Source organism: Pristis pectinata, chromosome 14 (genome assembly GCF_009764475.1).
Source record: "Pristis pectinata isolate sPriPec2 chromosome 14, sPriPec2.1.pri, whole genome shotgun sequence".
NCBI lineage: Eukaryota > Metazoa > Chordata > Chondrichthyes > Rhinopristiformes > Pristidae > Pristis > Pristis pectinata.
The window spans coordinates 35,453,888-35,480,269 of NC_067418.1; the positions used below are offsets into that span (position 1 = coordinate 35,453,888).

At 38.5% G+C, this 26,382-nt stretch overlaps 1 protein-coding gene across 1 annotated transcript; it reads left to right on the forward strand.

The window, feature by feature from the left end:
- The first annotated feature begins 1,094 nt into the window (after positions 1-1,094).
- tesmin (testis expressed metallothionein like protein) lies at positions 1,095-24,046 on the forward strand. Its single transcript, XM_052029691.1, has 7 exons — positions 1,095-1,121; positions 4,973-5,064; positions 8,947-9,018; positions 11,159-11,261; positions 17,031-17,168; positions 21,870-22,051; positions 23,854-24,046. The coding sequence occupies exons 1-7, from the start codon at positions 1,095-1,097 to the stop codon at positions 24,044-24,046; spliced, it is 807 nt and encodes a 268-aa protein (XP_051885651.1).
- The last annotated feature ends 2,336 nt before the right edge of the window (positions 24,047-26,382 follow it).

Consider the following 26,382-nt stretch of genomic DNA (forward strand, 5'->3'; position numbering starts at 1 on the left):
GCTTGGGGGAAGAAAAGGGGGGAATGGTGCTTTCCCATATAACTTGTCACTGCACTGCTGTGCTGTAAATGACTTCAAGCCAATGTGAGCTATTGGCTGATTGAGGGCCATTGGTTGTTGCACACATCAAAAGTGATAAAAGATGGCTGCAATCAGTGAAGGGAGTGCCAGGGAATTACCTAACATAATGCTAACCATTGAAAGGAGATCAGGGCATTGAGCATTATGGAGACCTTTTAGTTGCTGTCTCTTTCACAAACTTTGCATGATGTGCTCCAAGTTTTTTATGAGTTAATGAAACAAAATTGTAGCCGTCCCACAAAAGCTCCATTTCTGCCAGCAGCAGAAGTATGTGTGGCCCAACCATATGAAGTTATTAGGCGTGCAACTGACACAGTACAGTCATCTGCCACCTCTCCAGTGAATCACATCCAGAATTGCCCATGCCAATTACCCGATGTCACTAAATTATCTGGAAATGATGACTTGCATAATTTAATATGTACTAAACAAGAAATTGCACATAAAAAACATGCAAATGAATCCAACTTCTCAACACGTGTTGGCAGTGATGGTGTTCTGCCATCACAGATGCAATATTTTAGAACTCCTCAGTATTATATCAAATGATTCGTGTGTTATTCAATAGAATAAATAAATCCTATTAAAAGATCAACTTAATTTGATCAACTTAATCAATATCATTTTTTTGTTTCTATTCTGGAATTTAATTCCAATTTAGAAACATTGAAAATGTACTTGATTTGTGATGTAATTGGCTTTTGAAACAAACAACATAGATTTTATTAATGTACTCGGCAGACTTTGTTGATTTGCCAGACACTCATCACCATGCAACATGTGACAAAACTTTTCAATGTACTTACTGAAACTGAAATAAACTTTCACTATCCTTAATCTTTTTTTGGAAAAAGCTTATGCAGGAACAAATTCCAGCACTAAAAGTGGCTCAAGCTTTCTTTCAGCAGTATGCATCTCCAATTTCCATTCAATCTATTAGGCCTAACGTCCCCAATTTAATATCAAGTTTTACAATGGCCCTAATGCTGAATAATTGCAAATTGGGATACACTATGGTACCTGTAGAATATATAACTCAGGTAAGTAGGATGGAAATAGTCTGTGATGTACCTGTTAATAAATGCAGTTGTCAGTAAAATTAAGACAGAAAATTATAGTGCAAATCCTATAGGTATTTCTATAATTAAGCTCCACTTTCCTTCCTAAGCTCCAAATACCACATCTTACAAGTTTTATTTTTCTCCTGTTTACATCTTAGCTATCTTTAAACCAGTATTTATGCTACCATCTTCAACTCAATCCTTCCCAAATTCTTAAAATTGGTTAATCTCTAATAATTACAACAATTGGGTCTCCAATCTATAAAATAATTTATCATTAGTATCAAAATTGAGGATTACCGCATGAAAACAAGCTATATTCACTGTTGACTACATTTTTCATAAGGTCATTGTTGAGGTTTCTGTTTTGATAAACTGGTATTCCAAATGCCCTTACTTAGTTCTCCGATATAACGTGGCTCAGTCTGCAGAAAGTCTTCAGCTAAGTTCTGCATGAAAGGTTGCTTTACCAACATAAAATAAAAATTGAAAAAGAATAAAAATTACAGTGTATGGGATGATTGATGATCATTGATTATTGTTTATAATCACATGACCTAAATACCAAAATACAATGCAAGTAGTAATATTACCAGGTGATTAAAAAATTAGGAGGTAGTTGAATCTGAGAAAGTAGCTAAGATCATACAGAAAATTTGCATGTAATACAAGATGTTTAATACATTGGAATAAATCCATCTAAGAATATAACAAATAGGAACATGGGTAGGCCATCTGGCTCTTTGAATTTGTTCCGCCATTCATCAAACTGTCACATCAGCACCATTTTCCAGTACAATCGCTGTATCCCTTGATTCCTCTAATATCCAGAAATCTATTAATCTCTTTTTTAATTGAACATAATGACTGAAACTCCACAGATGTCCAGAGTAGAACATTCCAAAGATTCACTACTTTCTGAGTGAAGAAATTTCTCCTCATCTCAGTCATAAACAGCCAACCCTTTATCCTCAAACCATGCCCCCTCATCCTAAACATCCGCATTCAGGGGAAACATCCTCCCTGCATCTAACCTTTCAATGTCCCTGCTAGAGCTAGCTGCTGAAATTTCTGTGGCTATATTAAACCCTATACTGGCATGACAGAGCAGAAATCAACAAAGCTCTGTTGCCAAATCAATTGAATACAAAGCAGACCATTGTGTTAAATCTTTGTGGGGTTCTGGTGATGCTGTTTGTATTGTGATTCTCAAAAGGATCAAGGAATGCCCAGGTAGAAGGGGCTCAGCAAGCTAGTACCTACTATCAAAGGATTAAATTATATAGGACATTTTGGAAAATTTAGGCCCTTAAGTTTTGAATGCAGGCAACCAAGATTGGGATTTAAATGGACATAAGATACTAAGAGCAACAAAAAACTAGTTCAGGTTGAACCACAGCTGCACGGCAATTGAATACAGATAAAAAAGGCAAGTTCAGGAGCCATGTCAGAAACTCTTTACACGCCAAAAAATATGGATTAAATTGCCCGTTCCTATTGTGCATCAGCTGTGTCATTCTAAAGGCTTCTCTTTAAAGAAGGAAATTTTTGTGATTTTCAAAAGTCATATAAATCAGGAGTTTTCAGATTGAGGCTCATCTCAGCTGGGGCTCTGGCTTAACTCTATAATTCATCTACTATCTACCTAGAAACCTATTCCTGTCGTAAATAGGTGTCTAATGAGGTCAAGATCCAGTTAGGCAATCATGCTATCACTGCCGAGAATGTAATTTCTCACTTCAATAAGGCTTTCTTGGTCTGGCTTCTAGTACAAAATTATAGATGGTACGCTATTAACAGTTGCAATATTTTCAGTTTGATGGTTCTGTGAAATCAGCTCCACTTATATAATATAGGAGAGCTTCCAGAGAGCTGAAAAGGGAATGGAGAAATTGCAAATTCGTAGCCCTTAGAATACTATATCTGAGGTGATGAGCAAATCAAAAGGGACATGTTCAGATATTTTTTAAGTGATTTTGGAATCAAATGAGTGGTTGCTTGCTTTTATTTTCAGTACAATACCAAACAAAATTTATCAGGATGCTAAAAGAAGAGCTACTTGTCCCAGCAGATTTTTTTGAATAGATACACTCTACTTACATTTAATATTTGTAAATATTTCAATTACAAAACACTTAAGCTTCACTGTCTAAGCTCACAGTTGAAGAATGGGACTGTGACAAACCCAACATCTTCAGTAAAGAAAGGGAGCAGATATAATCATTTATCTGCATAGATTACTGTGTGAACCATCAACCTGAGGTTTTGATGAAAAATAATTGGTAAGCTTGCAACACTCTCCATTAATAATGTGCAAAACAAGCAGTAAGTAGGTTACGTGATACAACATGAATTGTGAATGGCCGGCTCTTGCCCATTGATTTGTGACACTCTTTTATTAGTTTTATACAATTAGTAGCTCATGGCCAGCCTCCTTGGGACTTGATGGGTGTGCAAATAAATGTAATTAAATGACCAGCAATAGGTTAATGTCAGTATTTTATAGCATTAATCTCTTTTAAGCAATGTGGTAATTGTTAATACAAAGGAACTATTTAAACCATTGAGTCTCATTCATGCATTATGAAATTCATCCTAGAAAGTTCAAAAATCTAAATTTCGTTCCCTATATTTTTCTTTTGATATTTTCTGTGCCTGCAATTCACCTGCATTAGTATTTCCTATAAATTTTTTTTACCAATCCTTAAGTCTTCACTAGCTGCAGAGACCCTGTTATCCACGCCACACACTCAATAGCTTCCAGCACCTTCAGTTTTGAACATAGGCTGCAAAGAAAGTTCAACAACACATGTTGCATGACTTGGCCCATTTTTGGCAGCAGCTGAGTTTGGTATTGCTGAACGCAAGTTTAAAATTTGAGTTTTCATTGCAAATTGTTTGCTCCTAGTCTTTTAAATGCAATATAAAAAAATCTACTTTTAACCCAGTAAACCAATGGTTACAAATACAAATAACATTATTTAATTTATTCATCATTTAATCTATTATACATTCTCATTTTTTAAAGATCTTTCTCTTTGTGAGTATTCTGATGATGAGCTATAATCCTATGGATTGTGATGCCTTCTAATGTTAATGGTGAGGTACAGTCTTGTGAAAAGTGAAGCTCTCCATGTGGCCTTCACCTCGAAGCCTATAGGAACTCTTGGCAGGGCCTGAGACTTAATAATCATGCATGATCCTCATCCCATCTTTTTCCAACCAAAGTCATTAACAGGAGGTGCCCTGCAGATCTTTCCTTCTGCCTCACTTACAGCTAATTATATTGCCTCCTCTTTTCTGAATGAAATCAGCTAATTCAACACAAAGGATCAAATCTGAGGCATAGTTCTTATGTGTGGCTCACTGTGTGGACTTTGGAGTTTTACTAAATTATTATGCCCTTTTCTACAAGTCACACTTCTCAGCTGAGAGAATAAAAGACCTCCTGCTGAATTAGTCAAACTGGGAATACTTCTTGGCTTCCAGCAATGTCACTTTACTGCTCAATCCAGATTAACACAGCTGTGACCCTACATTTACTTTGTCCACTTTCCCTTCTGCTTTATGATAAGCATCTCCCATGTAAGGAAATGAAGATGTTACGTAATATTAGAGCTCAGATATGACTTGCTTCATTATGATGCCCCTGAATTCATGTTTCTTTGAAGTTTCTCATCCTAAATCTGGTCTCAACTTGTTGACTTCAGTGTAAGATTGCATTAAAGTCAGCATGCCTAACAGAAAATATATATTTGAAACATGTGGAATAACAGAATTAGAGCAATGTTAGTACTGTACTTTCAATCATCTAATTTTGTTTTGAGCAGCTACAGCAAGCACCTGGTGGTCCAATCACAGAAAATGGCAATCTTAGCTCAGAGCCAAGTGTCCATATCCCTTCCACTATATCCCTAACAAGGTAAGTATGAGTCACTCTAAATGACTAATGTTGCTAATACAATCCTTAGAAATCTAAAGCCAACAAAGAGAGATTATTATCTGCCTTCATTTAAGAATTTAAAAAGAGAATCAAATGCATTGTGGAATTTGTAAGCAGAGCTAAGTAGCCATAATGGAAAGTTCTATTTGGGTAAAAAAAATCAACTTCTTAGAATGTTCAACTGGTACATCCCAGATAAATTGAATTTAAGGAAACCCAATCCAGATCTTTGTGAATGTGACTCATAAAATTTCACTGATCACATGGCCTCTTTAAAAATAAAAATCAGTCCAGTACAAATTCTGCACTTGTTAAGACTTACCATCCATTCATAGCCTAAAAGGATTGTGCTTTCTCCAATATATCTGGCTAATGTAGAAATTCATCTGTGCTTAAAAAGAGATAATACAGAGGTGCTGCTGAGAGGGTACATGCCAAATATGTGTGAGGATCTCCAGCAGCAATTTTCCAGTGCACACAAAGACAAGGTGTTGTGTATGATAGAACATGTCTTGCATGTAAGAAAACCAAAGCTTCTCCTTCGAGAAAATTATGTTTGCTTCAGATTTCTGGAGGGCATGGGTGTGGGAGTGAAAGTGAGAAGATGAGGATGCTAGGGTGAATCTGATATGAAGTTGGGGAGGTTGGAGAAGTCAGGGGAATAGTCAGCATGTAGGAAAGCAAAATCAGGGGACATCATTGAGGAAAGAGGCAGCGACCTGACATAAAATCAACACCTCAGACTCCATGGTAGCAAACTACTTAAGTGTGGTCCCATTTAACCAATGCCAAAGAAGACCTCAACTTTCCAACTAAAACCATTTTCAGTGTCAATGGTCATTGCTAGTCATGGACCTCAAGTGCACAAAAAGTTTGTGCAACTGATATCAAGACATGTGTTGCATGCAATTAAACATCACTGTAGATGCCCACCAGCCTTCATTGCATGTACATCATATGTACAGAGGACCTGGCACAAATTTGAGACATAATTATGTGCAAATGACCTGATCCCATTTAATAGAAATATTTCAGATTAAATTCAATCATGTGGTGCACAGAAATGTTGAGCTATGTGAAAGAATTTCTACCCAATACTCATGAGCTTTCCTAAATCTCTTTGTACCATTTTGCACATCTGTGCACACTTCAGATTAATCTCCAGGTAGTGCATTGTTGAAAGATCCTAGGTGAGAAAGGAGTTGAGTTGCGCAGTTGCTCCAAGTATTCCTAAACCAAGGAGCATAAAAATCGGCCATAGTTCCTACTCCTAATCTAAGAACAAGAGAAGTAGGAGAAGAATAATTTGCCCCTCAAGCTTGCTCCACCATTCAATAAGAACATGGCTGGGCCAATCTTGGCCACACCACCACCAGGCTGATGTCTCTTCATAGCCCTTGATTCCTTTGTAGTTTAAATGTCTGTCAGTCTCTCCTTGAATGACTCTGTTCCCACAGATCTCTGTGGCAGAGTTTCAAAGATTGTGAAAAGAAATTCCTTCTCATTTCTGGCTTAAACGGATAACCCTTTATTCTGAAACTCTGCCCCTTAGTTCTAGCTCCAGGGCAGCACAGTAGCATAGCGGTTAGCGTAACGCTATTACAGCACCAGCGATCAGGGTTCAATGCCCGTCACTGTCTGTAAGGAGTTTGTACGTTCTCCCTGCGACTGTGTGGGTTTCCTCTGGATGCTCCAGTTTCCTCCCACATTTCAAAGACATACAGGTTAGTAGGTTAACATGGTGTAATTGGGCGGCACGGGCTCATTGGGCCGGAAGGACCCGTTAACGTGCTGTATAAATAAAAGCTTAAAAAGTTTAAAAAATGTTTAATAACCCCATTATTGGTAAGATCCTCATAGCATCCACCCTATCAATCACCCTCAAAATCTTATACATTTCAAAAAGATCGCCTCTCATTCTCCTAAATTCCAATGTGTATAGGCCCAAATAGCTCAATCTTTCTTCATATATCAACCCCTTCTTCCCAGCAATCAACCGAATTAACCTTCCATGCACTGCCTCCAGTGTAATTTGTTTTTCCTTGAATATGAAGACCAAAACTATACGCAGTACTCCAAGTGCGATCTCCCCAGTACCCTGTGCTCTATATAGCTTGCAAAGAAGCTAATGGAACATAAGTCTTTCTAATTAGTGCTGTACCTGCATGCTAAGTTTTTCTCTTTCATTTACTGGGACCCTCAGATCCTTTGCACTGCAACATTTGTAGTTCCAATATCAGTTGTAAATCTTTATCCAGTTGTTGAAAACCCATAAGTAATTGTTGCAGAGCCTGCAATGCTTCCATTATTGAAAAGCCCACTAATGTTCTCTATCCAAGCCAATATTTCAATAAGGTAGTGATGAGTTACTGGTATCTGCCCATGGAACTATATATCTGTAGGAAGCATTAGCCTAGAAACTAATTTGTGTAGTACATTTTTTTTCTGGAAAACAGAAAATGATCGTAAAATATGATTAGCACTTCCAGTAAATACTGTTAAATTGAATAGTTGTCTTCTCTGCAAATGTGTTCCTATGCATTGAGGACCCCTGACACAATAGCTATGCCGTCAGTCTGCAACAGACATCGACTTGCTGGTCCAAGGTTAGGGCATGCATATGCACATGCACCAAGATTACATGGACATCAAATGGAAAAGAGGCCTGATCATTTGTAAATTAAAGGAGTAGTCTTTACCTAAACTGCGCTTGGCATATCTGTTCTGAACATAACTGTAGGATCTTCACTTACAATGCAGATATCTCTCACTGTCAACTGGTCCAGTTAGGCTTTCTGTCTTAGGAGTGGCAAGCAAAAAGGGGTAAGGGAAACCTGACCATTCCAATGCGTCCCCTGGTGTCTACTGCCCATGTTAACCACTGCTTTAAGAGTTCCCACCATAGTGGTAATTCATGCTAGTAAAGTTTGCGCTTCTCATCTAACTCTCAAAGTTGTGCTTGGTGAGAGTGCTTAACTGTGTTGAAGATTTGCGATGCTTATGTGTACAATTTTTGCATGTTATGCTTGTAAGAAAATCTTGCCCCCCCCCCCAACCCCCACAGGGAACAGCCTTAGGTTCTCTGTGCAGTGCCACTTTAATGAATGTCTCTATTGCTTGAGAACCGTGAGCCACTATTTTCTTGGAAGAAAGGGGAATTAGGAAGGAAGCATTTATTGGCTAAGATCATACACATTGATGAAATAAATAAAATAGCATGAATACAAAATTATCTGTTAAGATAAGAAACAAATTTTGCAATGAAAAAATTCTGTAATTATCATGTTATGTATTGCATTGTGGCACAGTGGTGCAGTAGTTGGTGCTGCAGCCTCACATTTCCAGCAGCTTGGGTGTGATCCTGATCTAGTGTGTAATACCGGTTCAAGTGCTCACGTCAGTGTGGGGTTTGCATATTCTCACTGTTACTTCGTGGATTTCCCCCACATATTCTCTTCTCTCTCCCACATCCTAAAGACATATTAATAGGTTAATTGGAAAGTGTAAATTACTCCTTAGTGTAGTTAAGTGGCAAAAAGAATCAAAGGTAAGCTGATGAGCATGTAAAAGAGAATAATTGCAAAGTGCAGGGAAATAAGGAGATGGGGAATGAGACTGAAGGAATTTCTCTGTTGGGAGCCAGCATGGGCCCCCTTGGGATGAATGGCCTCTTCTTGTGTCATAATATTAGCAGTGATAATATCACTAGCTGGGTTTATTGCCAGTATCAGCCCATCGAACTTACACAGAGGGATTCATGCTTTCTCACATTTATTAGACAAAAGAATTAAATAGCTTTTCAGTTCAGCTGTAGAAATAATTCACAAGTGCATTATGAGAAATTTGCTTTATTTTGTTCAGATTGCCAATAATGACAACAGACTCAAGGTCTAAAAAGCCATGCAATTGCACCAAGTCCCAGTGCCTCAAGCTGTAAGTATATGGGGAAATGCTGCTCTTTCATTTTTATAAAGCAGTACGGAATGGAAGAAAATATTTAGTTGGTTTTCATTGAAATATATTGTCGTGCTTTTATACAACCCCTTCAACAGCACTTAATATGTAAGAATATTTACCTCTATTGCTTCTGTTTTTGCTCATTCTTTGAACAAGAGATACAAAGAGGAGGCAAGTCAGCTGGTTACCTAGAGACGAAAGGTTGTGAGATCACAACTCTATGTGTCAAACACCTGCTTTGAGTGGAAATATTGGTAAAAATAACCATGATAACATATATGCACTTTTGATGATTGGTTGCCTACCCACATTTCAATACTTGCATTTCCATATTTACATTAATTTTATAGGATGTGGATATTGCTGGAAAGCACAGTGTTTATTGCCCTTTCTTAATTTCCTTTGCCATTTTGATAATTCATGTTCTCAAACTGCTATAGTCCTGCTGGTGAAAACCCAGAGTGTGGTTGGCCAAGGAGTTCTAGGGTCTGGAGCTAGCAAAGATGAAGGAATGGCAATATATTTCCAAGTTAGGGTGGTGGTTTTACCAGGTGCCTGTTTCTGGCAGTAGAGATTATGGGTGTAAGAAAAGCTGTCAGAATAGCCAAAGCAACTAACTCCTGTGAATTTTGCAGATGGTCACACTGCAGCCATGGTATGCTAGTGGTGGAGGAAATTATTGTTTAAGATGGTGGATGGGGTGCAAATCAAGCAGGACACTTTATCCCGGATACTAGCATGCTTGTTGAAAGTTGGAACTGTGTTCATCAGAAGTGTGGAAGGTATTCCATCATCGTACTAACTTGCCCCTGGAGTGTCAGAACTCACTCACAATGATACCCAGCCTCTGGCCTGCTCTTGTATTTATGTGGGGAGTCCATTTAACTTTCTAGTCGATTGTCACCACTAAGATCTTCATGGTGTGGTTCTTGGCAATGGTAATGCCATCAAATATCAAAGGTGGCTAGTTAGACTCTTTTTTGTTAGAGATAGTCATTGCCAGGCATTTGTGTAGCAGGCATATTACTTGCCACTTCTCAGCCCTTCCCTATATCTTATCTATATCTTACTGTATGCAGTTTCCTGAAGAGTTACAAGGGAATTGAGCACTGTGCAATCATTAGCAAACATCCCCATTTCTGACCTTATGATTGAATAAAAGTCATTGTTGAAGCAGCCAAAGATGGCTGGACCTATGCTACTGCCCTGAGGAACTCCCGAGGCAAGATCTAGTGGCTGGAATGGTTGGCCTTCAGCAACAACAGCCACTATTTATTGTGTGAGATTCCTTCAGCAAGGATGTTGGGTATTGTCTGCTAGATATCAATATCTCTCTCCACTGAAAGTTAAACTGGAAAGATCCAGCAAAGTTCTAGGTTGACCTGGATGCAGAAGTCAAGGAACAATTAACAGGGCTGCTTAAAAAAGGACACAGAAATGAAATGATGTAACTCAGGAAGGAAGTGATGTCACAGAGACTGGATGCAGAGTACCCTCGAATTAATAACTTCTTAAGTCTACATAGTTTAGAATAATTGGAAACAGCATGAAGGAAAGTACATGGAAGAGGCCCTTAATAAGATATATGGGAGCAGAGTTAGGCTATTTGACCCATCAAGTCTGCTCCACCTTTCAATCATGCCTAATTTTTTTTCAACTCCATTATCCCACCTTATCCCCTTGATCCTTAACCCCTTTACCAATCAAGAACCTATCATTTCTCTGTCTTAAATTCACCCAATGACTTAGCCTGCAAAGCCCTCTGTGACGCCAAATTCCATAGATTCACCACCTTCTGGCTGAAGATATTCTTCCTCATCTCAGTTTTAAAAGGATGTCCCTTTATTAACAAAAAATCTTTATATATCATTATTCACAACCTATGATGATTAGTTGACATTTTCATTTTCATTTTTTACTGATCGTCAGCAGAACAACTGTGCAGGTTTTCATAATTATACAGTGCAATTGGCAGAAACACAAAAAGACATTTTGCCTGCTTTTCAAGAACAGAGCGAATATATGCATGGAAAACTAAATAGCCAAATGGAAGAAAATTGTAAATCTTATCATTACCTTACTATTTGTGATATATTTGTTTCTGCTTCTGCTGCAGGTACTGTGATTGCTTTGCCAATGGAGAATTTTGCAGTAATTGCAACTGCACTAATTGCTTTAACAACTTTGAGCATGAAGCAGAAAGGTTCAAAGCTATTAAGGTAAGACAGTGGCTGATTTAAATGACATTAGCTGTACTCCCTCAGCTTCAGTAAGAAGTATTTTTGTTAACCATTCTTGACTTATCACCCCAGAACTGTGATTTATATGATAGAGTTTTACTTCAGAAGCACTTCACTTGAACTGTAACTGTTCTGTGTTTTATAAAATTGAGAAAGGGAATGTACTTGATATAAATGCTCCACAGTCTGAAGTATTACAGAGCCTCCAACACATCTCTGTCTCTCAATCCCACTTTATATCTTGTTTTATATTTTGAAAGCAGTGGGTAAAGCAGAGATTTACAAAGCAGTTCTCTTTCTATGACCATAGATCATAGCACAGGAACAGGCCGTTTGGCCCACGATGTCCATGCTGATCATGATGTCATCTTAAACTAATATCATCTGCCTGCACATTGTCCATATCCCTCATTCCCTACATGTTCATGTCGCTGTCTCAATGCCTCATAAATATTACTATCATATCTGCTTCCACCACCTCCCCTTGTAGTGCATTCCAGGCACCTACCACTCTCTGTGTAATAAACTTCCCTCAAAAATTTTGTTTAAACTTTCCTCCTCTGACCTTAAATCTATGCCCTCTAGTATTAGACATTTTCATCCTTGGAAAAAGGCTCTATATCTCTGCCTGTCATGATTTTATATACTATCAGGTTGTCCCTCAGCCTCTGACGTTCCAGAGAAAACAATCCAAGTTTCACCTCTCCTTATAGCTAATACTCTCTAATCCAGGAAATATCCTGGTGAACCTCTTTTGCAACAAACAATCTGCTGGAGGAACTCAGCGGGTTGAGCAGCATCTGTGAGGAGAAAGGAATTGTCGATGTTTCGGGTCAAAACCCTGAACCTCTTTGCACTCTCTCTGGAGCCTCCACATCCTTCCTGTAATGTGGTGGCCAGAACTGCACACAACAGCCCAAATGTGTCCTAACCAAAGTTTTATACAGCTGCAGCATGACTTCCCAGCTTTTAAACTCAATACCCTGACCAATAAAGGCAAATATGACATACAGTATGCTTTCTTTACCAGTATTTACTTGTGCTGCCACTTTCAGGGAGCTATGGTCTTGCACCCAAACATCCCCCTGTGCATCAATGCTCCTAAGGGACCTCCCAAAATACAACACCTCACACTTGTCTGGATTAAATTCCATCTGCCATTTTCTGCCCATATTTCCAACTTCATGTTGGTCAATATTGATCCCAAAATACCACCTCTCAGGTCACTTCTTAAATGGTTCCAGAGAGTGTAACATGATGGCATCCACAGCATATTGAGTTATGGAAAAATTCAGTAAAATGTCTTCAGTTCTTTGTTGGTTTCAATACAGATTTAAGAAAACATGTTTATAAAGTTCCATGTGCATTTTAAGTTTTTGGAGAAAGTGACAGCAAAAGTCTCACTCCAATTTTATTGCTTCCCTCTTTTCTCCAGTTTTCTAGTTAGACAGTAACACTGGTTTGCAGGCTTGGTGAATGCATCAATTTATTGCACCCGCTGTTTACCCACACTGATGCCGAGGTTGAAATTTTATATCAGAGATCAAACAATGATCTCTCCTTCTGTGGTACAGCACATTGGGAAATTAAGCTACTGAGCTGTAAAATTGCCTTTTATTTGGGAGAAAAATTGTATTGTGATTATTTTGCATATTAATATGAAGAAAGTTAATGCTGCCTAAGGAAATACTTTACTTTTACGAAATCAAGTCGCCTGTTTTAGATTTTATCCTATATTTAACTATTCATGTTCCTGTGCCTATTCTGCCCCAGAAAGTTACTTCAGCACTAATCTCAGAAAAACACCTTGTATTGGCTATTCTACAGCATAACTACATCAGTGCTAAACCACAGGGCATCTTGACTATGCCCAAAGGGCACGGAAGTAACTGGATCAAAGCTGCCCATATTCATTTTCCATACAATTTCTATAGACAGCACAGAGGTAAAATAGTCTTTACATTGAATATGAAATTAAAGAAAGATGCCAAGTGATTATTCCTGAAAGGAACTATACAATCCATTTTTATTCCTCTCATACTCTTGAAAATCAGTATTTTTTTGTGCTTGTACGTGGGTTTTGAAGTTTTCCAGGGAAGCTCCTTCTACAATTCTCAGAGTCTATTCTATAATTTAGAAAACTCCATGCAAAATAATTTTCTTTATTTGCTCTAGATAGGTCATCCCCAGTTTATAAACACCCAACTTATCTACATCCTATATATATGAACGAGCATTTAGAAGGCTGGCAGGATGGACTTATGGCTGCTGTGGGGCTACAGGCATCTTCTGCCATGTGGGGAATCATTTTATAGCTTGCGAACTGGCTGGGTTACAAACAGCTCACAGCAATGGAACCCTGCCTTATCCTTGGAAGGACCTACTTTCTTTCCCACTTATTTTAAATCTATGAGATCAGTTTACTGACCCACTTACACTAGTGAACAGTCCTCCCTTAGGAAACCTCTGTTAGGTCTCCCTCTAACATTCTCTGTTCCAACAATTCCAGCTTCAATCTCTTAACTGAAGGCTAATGGCAATGTGGACTACATCACTAAATCCCCCACTGATCCTCTGCCACCTTCAAACTGTTCACCTCTTTTGGGTTTCTCCTAAAATCTTCATTCTTTACTGCGCTATCCCAGTTTTCTCCTCGTGGTAGAATCACATAGCACAGGAGCTGGACCCATTGTTCCTGCATCAATTTTCAACAACAGATACCAATTAATTTCATTTCCCTGATCCACTGCCATAGCCCTCCCCAGTATTCCCTTTCTAAGTAATGATCAAATTCCTATTTAGAAACATTTCATAGCCTTTCAGGCAGTGCATTCCAGATGATCATGATTCAGTAGAACAAATTCTTCCCATGTCTTTTTCAACAATTATTTTAAATCTGTATCTGCTAGTGACTAATCCTCCTACCAACAGAAACCATCTCTGCTTCAAAGTGAACAATCCACAATCTCCCCACTATATGCCATTTATCCCCCATGTAGTTCTTGACCTCTGTCCTTCACATACTTTTATAAGGCACCTGGATTGTACACAATATTTGGCATCACCTGAGATTTGTAAAGAAATAGCATTATTTCCTTATTTTTGTATCCAATACTCCTATTAATGAAGCTAAATATTCCATATCCTCTCTGAGCACCATTATCAGTTTGCCTTAACACCTTCAAAGATCTGTGATCATGCAACCCTAGGTTTCCCTGCTCTTGCATCATCTCAAAATATTTCCCTTTAGAATATGGTTGCCTAGAAATTCATCCCCAGTTGGTACACAGTCAAATGAACACATTATACTCTGCCACTGAAATTCATTCCATTGATTTGGGATGAATTTCTAGCCAACCACCTTTCAAGTTGCATTGGATTGCATCTGTCATGTATTTGACCATTTCACCAGTCCATGTCCTCTAAAAGTCTGCTCCTAATTCCCATGCTATGTTCTACATTGCAAAGTTTTGTACTGTCAAAAAAAATCAAAATTCTACTCCTTTTACTTTAACACATGAAATTTAAAAACAAATCCCTGGAGAACATTAACATGTATTTCGCTCTCATTAGGAAATATTGATTCACCACTACTTTCTATCCTACACCCAGTTAGAAAGAGCCAAGTTACCACCTCCATTTCATCCCACATGCTCCTATATTTCAAGCAGATCTATTTGATACATGATCAAATATCTTTTGCAAACCCATATGTATGCCCACTGCATTACCTGTATTCTTCATCAAAGAATAGAATCAGATTAGTCAGATATGACTTGCACTTTAGCAAACCCATGCTGGCTATCTCATCTCCAGTAGTTTCCCACCACTGAGATTAGACCAGTTCTCCCATGATTACTAAGTTTTATCTGCTTCCCTTGTTTACCAGGAATGTAACATATGTAATCCTCCGCTTATCTGATAGAACCCGTATCCAAACAGGACTGAAAGATTATAGTCAGAATTTCTGGTACGTCAAATATTAGAAAATAGGATAAATGCCATCCAGACAATGGCACAATAGTTTATGGAATCTCATTTAGAACCTCCTCTTTATTTTTCAATCCCATCCAATATCTCTACACTTTTCTTCTCTACTATAATAGTAATTACTCGGATATCTTTGCAAAAGAAATTAAAGGGTTTATACAATATTTCAGTCATCCTTCCTCCCTTGGCAGGATATTATTTTATCCCTTATCACCATTCCTTTCATTTTCTTTTTCCCTTTTCATATGGTTATAAGGGATTTCTAGTTTCTGGCTAATCGTTTCTCATATTCACATAATTTTTTTTCACTCTGCTGCTAAACTCTGTTTCTGATAATTATCCTCAATCTTTTCTTTCTGTTTCATTTTAAATCTACTTTCTTTGTTATCTAGTGAGTTCTAGCATTGGATGTCCTACAATTCCTTAGTTTGTGAATGTGTTGGTTTTTGCTTAAAGTATCATCCTATTGCTGACTACATGTTGGTCATTTACTGTCTCCTCGCAAATTTTTTTGTCCCCAGTCCACCTGTAATAGTTCCTACTCAACTTTCTGAATTGACTCTCTTCTAACTTAGTTTGCCTCAAGACCACCCACTCTCTCCCCACTGACTGTGCAACTCTAGGGAAAAATGCCATTGTCTCAGATTTGCACATGCATTGTACCGATTCAAGCTGCCTTTCAAGCAGGAAAACAGAGCTCGAATTTTTGGTGGAATTTTCTGCACCTGTGATAAAAAAAATACTCACGCATATCTGTGAATGGACAAGAACATTCTGCTAGAGGAAGAAGAACAGCCAGAACACATAACAAACATTGGAATCAATGTTGTGGGTAATACAAGGCATGAACAGTGTGGTTAAGGATGTGAATATTGCAGCCCCCATCTGTTGTGGGTTGGTAGCTAATAGTTGTTTTAAAACAAGCCTAAAATCCCATTAATCTAGGCTGAATTTACGAGTCCCAGAAATAATGTGGCTTTACTAACATTTCCTAGTGTGAAATACAGAATACAACGTAGGGCAAAGATTACCATGCTATTCATTAAGATTATTCATTCCAAATTGTGCAACTTTCTTGCAGCATTTTGCTCATCTAACCATCATATATACAATACAGTACTAACTGCTTCACACATGTATGGATGAATCCACAGTGAATGCATGCATTAAGCAGTCACATACTGAAGTGCATGCATGAACAAACCAATTTGTCACAAACCTCATGAATAATCAGCAACATCATGAGAGTGACCCACATTATTCCAAGCTTAGACTTCCCCAGAGTCCGAGAATTAAATGATGCTATCTCTTTGCTTGTGCAAGCCCCTGACTGTATCTTGAGCATAACTGTGACCCAGCACAATGCCTGGTTTCAAAACAGCAGTCACAAAGCTTCTGGTTTCTGACTGCTACCCGGCAGTGATCTCCGCTCCTATTTCCTGCTGATCCAGCTGCTGGGCATTGAAGTCCATTGCACAGTGGGTGGAAATTCCTAATCTTATGAGAATTGCTTCCCACATTGTGCAGAACTGTTCATTTCTAGAAAGAACAATGGGACCTTGGACTGCAGAATGGTGCTCATCTACTTTCACATATGTAAGGCAAAGGAAGCTACAGCAGTGAAATAAGGACAACTGTGTGACAATTGCCACACCCTTACATGTAGCAATATCTTTAACTACTTATCTAGGAGGTGAAATAAAAGTCAGAGGACACATTTTGCAGGTTCTAACAAGTAACATCTTTCTGCTACATCAGGCTTGTTTAGATCGGAACCCAGAAGCCTTCAGGCCAAAAATAGGAAAAGGGATGCTAGGAGAAATCAAGTTGCGGCACAACAAGGGCTGTAACTGTAAACGCTCAGGATGTCTGAAAAATTATTGTGAATGTTATGAGGTGAGCCAATTGGTATTGGTGAGTGATAAAGTGAAGTCTTTTTCTCCCTTATAACAATTTGAAAGAACAATTCTACAAGAGAAGAAAATAATGTAAGCTTGATGTAGTGCCCGGATGGTAAGTAGAGACAATGCTGGAAATAAAATTGATGGAAATATACTTACGTTAAAAGAAAAGTAAGTTTTAACATTTTGGTCTATTATTTGCTGTTGTAATGACGGCAAAGCCATCATTGTTTGCTATCATTACCCTGTAAAAAATTATAACAATTCTGGCATCTAGAGCCATAGAGTGGTAGAGTTATACAGCATGGAAACAGGCCCTTAGGCCCAAAGCAGTGGAAAGTTACACATGGAATTCCAGAAGTTGCTATCAATGCTACCTTACCACTGCAATCATCTCAGGATCACTTGTTTGATGTCAACAAGACTGTTCATTGCAAAAACCACTGAAAAGATTTAAAGTGATGAGGTTCAAAAGATCTTTAACACCATACTAAATCATATTAATTGCTGCACAACCCACTTGGCAAAATACTGAATTTCTTCAAGAGCTGATTGCTTATGGATGTTATGCACAGGGACTTCCAAAAGCATTTGATAACATTCCTCATGTAAGTCTGTCAGGTTATGGAATTGAAGTCGATTATTGACCTATTGGCTAGGAAGTTAGCTAAGCAGCAGAGAGAAGGGATAAAGGACACGTAGTCAGATTGGCAAGATGTGCTGCGATCTGTATTTCTTAACAATTCAGATGATGGTACATTAAGTCATACATCCAAGTTTGATGTCGGCATGTAATTACGCAGCACTCTGTTTATGGTAGGCATTAGATCACAAAGAGATATTAATAGAGTATTAGAGGGCTGCAGCACAGAAACAGGGACTTCAGTCTATCGAGTCCATGTCAACCATCAACCACCCATTTAAACTAATCCTTTATTAATCCTGCTTTTAATTCTCCCCACATTCTCATCAACTCTGCCACCCACTTACACACTAGGGGCGATTTACAATGACCGATAAATCTACCAACCCCACCTCTTTGGGGCATGGGAAGAAACTGTAGCACCCAGAAGAAACCCAAGTGGTCAGATGGAGAGCATGCAATCTCCACACAGGCAGCTGGATTGAACCTGGGTTTCTGGTGCTGTGAGGCGGGGGTTCTACAAGCTGTGCCAATGTGTTGCCCTGTAGATCAAACAAATTGACACATCTATGGCAAAAAGATTTCAATGTAGACAAGTGTGAGATTGTTCACTTTGGTGCCAAAAAGGGTAGTATTTTCTAAATAGGACAAAACTAGATGTGGAGGTCCAAATACTTTTGGGATTACATGTGTATGGATCATTGAAATATTATAGATAGGTACAAGAAAAAAAACTAATAGAATGTGATCTTTATATCTAGAGTACAAGAAGTAAAGAAAATTTACAAGAGGTAGTATTTAAGCTTCAATTAAAGTGTATGGAACACACCTGTGAGCATTTCTGGGCACCACATTTAGGAAAGCAATAATGGTCTTAGAGGGATGTACCACAATGATATCTGATGATAAAGAGGACAAATTACACAAACTCAATTTATTTCCTGAAATTTAGAAGGTTAAGAATGATTTGTTTGTAGTTCACAGAATCATAGAATCATACAGCACAGAAATTGGCCCAATCATCCCACCTCATCCATGCCAAGTGTGATGCCTATCTACACTAATCCCATTTGCCTGTATCCCTCCACACCTTTCCTATCTAGGTATTCTAAATGCCTTCTAAACTTTATAATTATTTCTGCCCCACCACCTTCTCTAGCAGCTCGTTCCAGATAAGCACCACCCTCTGTGTGGAAAAACTTATTCCTCAGATCTCCTTTAAATTTCTCCCCTCTCACCTTAAACCTGCACCCTCTAGTTCTAAACTCCCCTGTCTTGGATATAGATTCTGACGATCTATCTTATCTATGCCCCTCATAATTTTATAAACCACTTTAAGGTCACCCACCAGCCTCCTCTGTTCCAGTGAGAATAAACCCAGCCTTTCTAATCTCTCCTTATAACTACAGGCCTCCATTCCCATGGGGAATTGGTAAGAAAAAGAGCGACATATTATTTCCACTTGTTGTGGAATCTAAGTCTAGAGGCAGAGTCTAAAACTTAGAACAAGTCTTTCAGGAATAAAGTTGGGAAACACTTCTGCAAGCAAACAGTAGTCACTGTGGAACTCCCTTCAAGAAATGGTAAATGATGCTGGGTCTGTTATTAATTTTAAATGTGATCAATAGATTGTATTGATCAAACATATTAAGGGAAACAGGACAAAGGTCGCTATTAAGGTTAGGTCATGGATCAGCCATGATCTCACCACACAGCAGAATGGACTCAGAGGTTAAGCAGCTTATTGTTCCAATGTTTTGGGGTTTTTTTAATCTTTTTTCTGCATGATAACTTCACTATTCTTGGAAGACAAAAATTCCCTGTAGATGGCAGCAGAGTTAGACCAATGCTAGAGTAAGAAAGTCAATGCCACGAAGCATGCTGAATCCTTGCAGGCAGCAGTGAGCGCCATCCTGTTGCCATTGTCAAAATCTGTGGCTTTACTATTGTAAATTTTGTAAAACTGAGAAATATGGGAAAAGCAAGGAAAAAATGAGAGAAAGAGTGAGGCGGGTGGGACGAATAGTTGTACTAATCAGACAAAGGGAATTAGTGTGTTGAATGAACTGCAAACTGTGAAGTGGAAAACCTATATTTTGAAGAGATCAGCAAGTGTCCTAAAATATAAAAAAGGAGATTCTCCTACAAATAAAAGCCAGAACAATGATGAAAATGGAGCAGCTGTGGTTTGAAATTAAACAGACCATGCTATCAAAATCTATAGTGCATATGGAAAAAGTGGTTAGTATCCCACTGTCAGCACAGTTTCCCCAGATTCACCTGGACTCATTCAACATCACAAATACTTCCTGGGGTAGAAAAAAACAGAGAATATAACTAAAATCTTAGTTCATTAAAATCCCGATTTAGACCAGAGGGTTAGATTATCCAGCAGAGAAACAAAGGACTGCAAAGGTGAGACAATGCTCAGCTTAGTTTAAAAAGTGGAGGAAATCAAAGATGCTGAGGTGAAATAAGAATGGGACAGTAAGTCACAAAGATTCTACATTATAATTATAGAGGAAGTGTTTATCAAAATAGTCAACTTATCATTTTCTGGCAACTCCAAGTATAGAGGAGATTAGACCTTGAGTTCTATTCACAAAATACAAGACTCAGCATTGCAATGCCCTTACTATTTGTTGTTTCAAATAAAACAATGCTTAAGATAGTTATGATGATGTTGGAGGAAATAAATGGACCTGCCTTCCATTTTCTGTGGTTGCTTAAGGGAGATTGGAGCTGAATATAGTTTACCTAGTGAATAGTGCATTCCTCCAGGAAAAATAGGGAAGGAGATGGAAAGGAGAGGTGAGCTTCTATTTAGATCTTAATTTATATGGCAAAATGGCAGAGATAACGAATACAGAGGCTGGTGGGGTTGAACATGAGCATAAGGAAAAGACTTCCCAAATTAACAGGTGGGGCAGGGGGTTGTATGGGGTGGGGGTCTATATTATTTGGTAAGTAAGGCAGGCATATGTGTCTGGGTTATCTTTAATGTAGGCACCTCATTATCATTTTACTTACACATTTGCTAGGGTAGCAGACATGAAGAAGCCTCAATCCACATAATCTGATTTTCAGTATTTAAAGGGACTATCCAAAAGTTAATAATTGGAAGCAAGAGAAAAAAAGAAGAAAACTAGACCTGTTTTAATTTAGCACTTTTAACACACTCACGTGATTTACAGCCAATATATTACTTATACACCATGCACCAGCTCAGCCATTCACACTTTGCTGGCATCCACTAGGCAGAGGATGGTTGCATTTTATTTTGGTAACTCACACTGCAAGTGAACAAGCTGATGGCAAGAACAGCCACTGAGAGTCCTTGTTGGAGGAGGTGTATTCCTCTCCAAGCTCCGTTGTGTTGGAACAGATACAATGAAAGTCATCAGTGAGGAAATTATGTACTGAATGTCCTTTTAAGCTTTCAAGGGAAATGGAAAATTGCACCCAGCATGAATGGGTTAAAGCTGTAGGCATCTTCTTCCTTGGATAGAGCGGCTAACTCCATCACAAGCCATCACCATCATCCCTGCAGGCCTTGGCTGTGATCATGTAAACTCTGCATGAAATCTTATCTAGCATCTGATATTGGAAGATAGATACCTTGGTCTTTGCTCCATATACCTAAGAAGATCTACATCAAGCTGTTCTCTAGCAGAGTGGCAGCAGTGAAAGAGATGGAAGCAAATGGGACTTGAAATTATGGATCATACTCAAAGTACTTTCATGTTTCACCCATTGAATCCCCAAATCACATCCTTTCTGTTCAATGTGAATGATAGTGTTTTATCAAACACCTTTCAATGACATCAGCTCCTCTTTAATTGACAGTATATGTTAAATCACTGGGTCAAGATGGAGTCAACAGATTTTGCTGCGAACCTCCAAGATTAAATTACATTCCGATGTCTAGGAGTGATTTAATGTTACGCATTCAATTTGTGGGGAATTAAATGATAATGGGATTTCATATGTTGTGCTTTCATGAGTATTCATTGAGTGGAGGATAATGGATAATGTTGCCCTTTCTTTTGTTAGGCAAAAATAATGTGCTCCTCTATTTGCAAGTGTATTGGATGCAGAAATTATGAAGAGAGTCCTGAGAGGAGAACGCTGATGAGTATTCCTGATCACAGTGACATAAGCATTTATCAGCCTAGAACAAAACTGTTCCCTGAAATATTCAACTACAGAAAGCAAGTGAAAATGAATACAGAAAGGTAACTAAACAGAATTTATTCTTCCCCCCCTTTCAACTTCCATCCTGTCTACCTTAACATTGCATGATGGATATGCTTCCTCAGATCAATGCAGCCCATTCATTCATCTCTGCCTTTCCTTCATATTTTAACCATCAGTTTTGAGCATCAGCATGCTGCTTGGGTGAAGGGGTAGAGAAGATCACTTCTTGTGAATAACAGGCATACAAGCTATTAGCATGTTTTTCCAAATGTTTCCGAATTCCCATTCCCATTCACCCTGGGTGAAGAAGATCATTTGCTATTAATCATTCTCCCACCAACAAACATCACTCACGTATGGTTTTGCCTACATGCTGCATAAGGTGTTACACATTTGGATTCCTTTCCTTTTTATTATGTTTATATTTTTGTTTGTATACCTCTCTTATTGGCCTATTGTAATAATAATAAGCAATACAGATCAGTAAGTGTCAAGCTTGATTACCATCTCAGTGAGTTAGTTTATATCTAAGAATGTCAATGGGGTGAAACAATTCACCTTGGTGCTTCTGTACCAATGGGGAAAATTAATCAGCCATCCATTTGCAAATCTATTGGTTGGCCTCTCCAAATACTGTTCAGAGATCATATCTAGAAGGTTTATCCACTTATTAGTTAAGGACAGGATTGATTTTGGGCTCCTTGAAGTCCAGTTAACCTGAAAACACTCACTGTCAAGGTTCACACACAATTTAGTGGCCACTTTGACAAGATATTAGAGCTCATCTTTAGATGTAAACTATTACTGCAAGAAAAAATTGAAAAGGAAACCAATAAATCATACGCTATACAGGTGTATAAATATACTATAAATCATGAGATTCAAAGCATTTGCTTAAAAATATCTAGATCAAAAGTGTGGCCTGAAACTATAATCAGGTATGAGGTTGTTCTGTAAGTCTTACTGTTATTATTATTTTTGGGAAAATTGGCATCATCCACAATTCATCATTGATAATGACTCATGAAAATCTAAGATGGCAACTGGACATGCTACTGAAACGATGTGCAAGTACTGATGATGCTGTAGAATGGTATATAATAAATGATTTTTTTAATATAACTTTAGAGCCATGAGCACAAAAACTTGGGGTGACAGTTCGATGCAGGACTGAGGAAATGCCCTGTCAGTGATGATTTTCAAATTGTGGTTTGACTAGGTTTGTGATTCAGCAGCCAATTTGTGTATTTCCCACATTAAAACAATGAAGGCGCAATACTCCATTGGTTGTAAAACACTTTGAGATGTCTTGAAAAATGCATGAAAGGCATGGAAAGGTGCTAATCTGTCTATTTGAAAATCAGGCCAAAGACGTGATCTGGTCATTTACTGCCTATGTCAATAGACACTTTTGGGGTTATGAAATTAAGATATTGGGAACCCTTTTAGATACCTAAGCCCAATTTACACAAGGAAGCAGTTACTATTGGACACAAACCTGTGGTTTGAGAGAGAAATCCTTCTTGAGAGGTGGTCTCACTGTGGTTCAGAAGGCAACATCTGTTATTGATGAAGTAACCACAAAATATCAAACTCAACCTGTCTGATAATTGAAACAATGAATGTTTGCTGTTGCTTGCCCCCTATAGATCATTTTCCAGAAAATAACTTTATAATAACTTCAAGCAAATATTTTTTGTAAGCAGTTTCATGATATAAAATGGAAAATACTTCCACAATCCTAGACCTAAACCTTGATGACGCTTTTGTTGCTGTGACTCTATTAATTGTAATGCTTATGTTGTCCATTGTTTTATTAACTGTTTTGGACTATTTACAGGCGCCCTTTTACTTTTGTCACTTGGGATGTTATTGATGCAACCTGTGGCTGCCTCTTAGCCCAGGCAGAAGAGGCAGAGAAAGCTTATCATTCCCTCTCAGTCGCAGAACATATGATCCTGGAAGAATTTGGCCGTTGCTTGGCACAAATTCTACATTTAGCATGGAAATCAAAAGAAAGGCAATGCTTGTGAACTCTAAATTCTGTGCATAGCAGATGGCACTTTAATACATTTATAGCCAATAGCTGAGTTTTATTGTACTCTTCCCATGCTGGATAACCCTAGTTTGGGACTCTCTCCTGATGGATATTGGAACAAATTTCTACTTTGTAATAAGCGTGGTTGGTATTCAAATTTACTGCTAAAGGTTTTCTTAAGTAATCTTATGGAAGGTTGCAGGGAATATTCCTTTGGTTGCTATGAGTATTTTAAAAGGATTTGTTATGTATAACATTCTGTGCCATCATAAACATTTTCTAATTTAGAATTTTACTCCAAATACAAAAGGGGAAGTTAGTGGTTATGGTTTTGCTACACATAACGCATGGAAAATTGATAAAAATAATTTCCATTGTCCTACTTTTTAATGCAGCGTGTTGCAAGTACTTTTCCTAAGTTGTAAAGAGAATGAAAAGTAGAGCCATACTGTATTGAAATTTCATTTAATTCTTCAGATTGTCCTTTAACTTTCCCAATTAAGTGGGCAGCACTACTAAAAGGCATCAAAATTTACCACCCCTACCCCTCCCCATCCTACTGATAAAAATGTTCACAGAAGGGTGCTGGTACTCCTGAAGCTCAATTGTCTGGACTCACGCATGAAGAATACCCATGTGAATAAAGGTAAATGGTGCTAGTGGATCTATTTTCCAGCAGAACCAGAGCCTTCCAAAGCAGAGGAAAATTTTGGATCCAGAATGATGGTGATTGCCATTGAAAATCTGAAGCAGACATTATTTTTTAAAAAATGCAACTGCCTGAACCATTGTCTAAAGTTTTAGGACGTTTAGAGAGTCCTAGTTAGAACCATGCTTAGGGGCAGAAATCTGGCGATTATGAAGTTTTTTTATTGTCAAACTACCTACTCAGTAGATTTTAGAAGTTTACTCATTTTAAAGCTTAGTTCAGACAAATGCAAATCTATTTTATCCACCTTCTCTGACTAATTAATGGAAACGTATTTCAACAAAGTTATGCCATTTAGAAATCAGATGGCTCAGCAAGAATTCCATCCCCAGTAAACCATCCAGATCAGACATTTGAAAAACAGTTTTCCAATGTATGTAGAGCAACAAACAATCTGCTGGAGGCATTCAGTGGGTCAAGCAGCATCTGTAGGAGGAGAATTGTAGACATTTCAGGTCGAAACCCTGCATCAGGACCTGCAGGGTCACAACCCAAAACTTCGACAATTCATTTCCTCCCACAGATGCTGCTCAACCCACTGAGTTCCTCCAGCAGATCGTTTGTCGCTCTAGATTCCAGCACCTGCAGTCTCCTGTGTCACTTCTGTGTACGTAGAATTTGGTGATTTTGTGAAAGTTATTGGTAAGTCACCACTATGCTTATGAGCTGGAAAAGTGGGAAAAGATATCACAGTTTCTATCCTAAGATCCCTACTGGAAAGTAACCCTGAATGTAAAGATTGAGTAAACCAGGATTGGGCTCCTGAGACACAACACTACGAGTGACAGGCACTTGCATTTCATGAGTGAGTACTGTGCCTCAAACTCTTGCAAGTCAGTCTTACATTTTGCAAAGGGGGCATGCCAAGACAAACATTTAGAAATATTGTTACCTAGATTCAATGTGGATAGCATGATTTTAAAAGAAAAATACTATATTATCTTGAAGTGAAAGAGGAGCCAATGTCTGCTGCAGGTCCAGCAAAGCCAGCTCCTGAAGCACCATAACCCAGCAGAGCCAGCTCCTGTCAAAACAACCACACATGTTGCAATATTACATCCAAGGCACTGATTTCCACTGAATCTTGGTGCAGTGGCCTCAGATTCCTGTTCTGACATTATGCAGCAGGCATTTGCTTCTGCTGAGTCATGATAAAAAGGAGCTGGGTCTGCTGGATCTCATAAATTAGGAGGAGGCCCTGCTTAGTCATGGTGTAACAGGAGGACCACTGCCCCCATCCCACTACCACCACGTTATTGCATAGCTGGCTGTTATTGTGTTAACCACAGCAGAGGGAGCTCCTGTTGTTACAACTATAACTGTACAGATCCTGTAACACTATAACGTGGTGCTGATGGGGCACTCCTATTACACCATAACCAAATAGGGCCAGATCCTAAGGAGACCCAGTAGAGCCAGCGCCTTTTGTATTATGACCCAGTAGGAACTAGTGCCTGTGCACAATCTCACAACTGGCACTTGCAGCCACTGCATTAAGGTCCAGTGGGAATCAGTGCTTTGGGTATAATATTGCAACACATTCAATACATTGAAGAGGGAAGGGGAAAAACTTGGAAGAAATTACCCAACTGAACAGTTAATGTGGGTTAATGTCTCACAGG

Bases quoted from the DNA above. Each gene is read 5' to 3' on its own strand.
- tesmin (XM_052029691.1), top strand. From the start codon at position 1,095: ATGGTACCTGTAGAATATATAACTCAG. The intron at 9,019-11,158 runs GTAAGTATATGG...CTTCTGCTGCAG, and splicing joins AAGTCCCAGTGCCTCAAGCT to GTACTGTGATTGCTTTGCCA. The intron at 22,052-23,853 runs GTAACTAAACAG...GACTATTTACAG, and splicing joins GTGAAAATGAATACAGAAAG to GCGCCCTTTTACTTTTGTCA.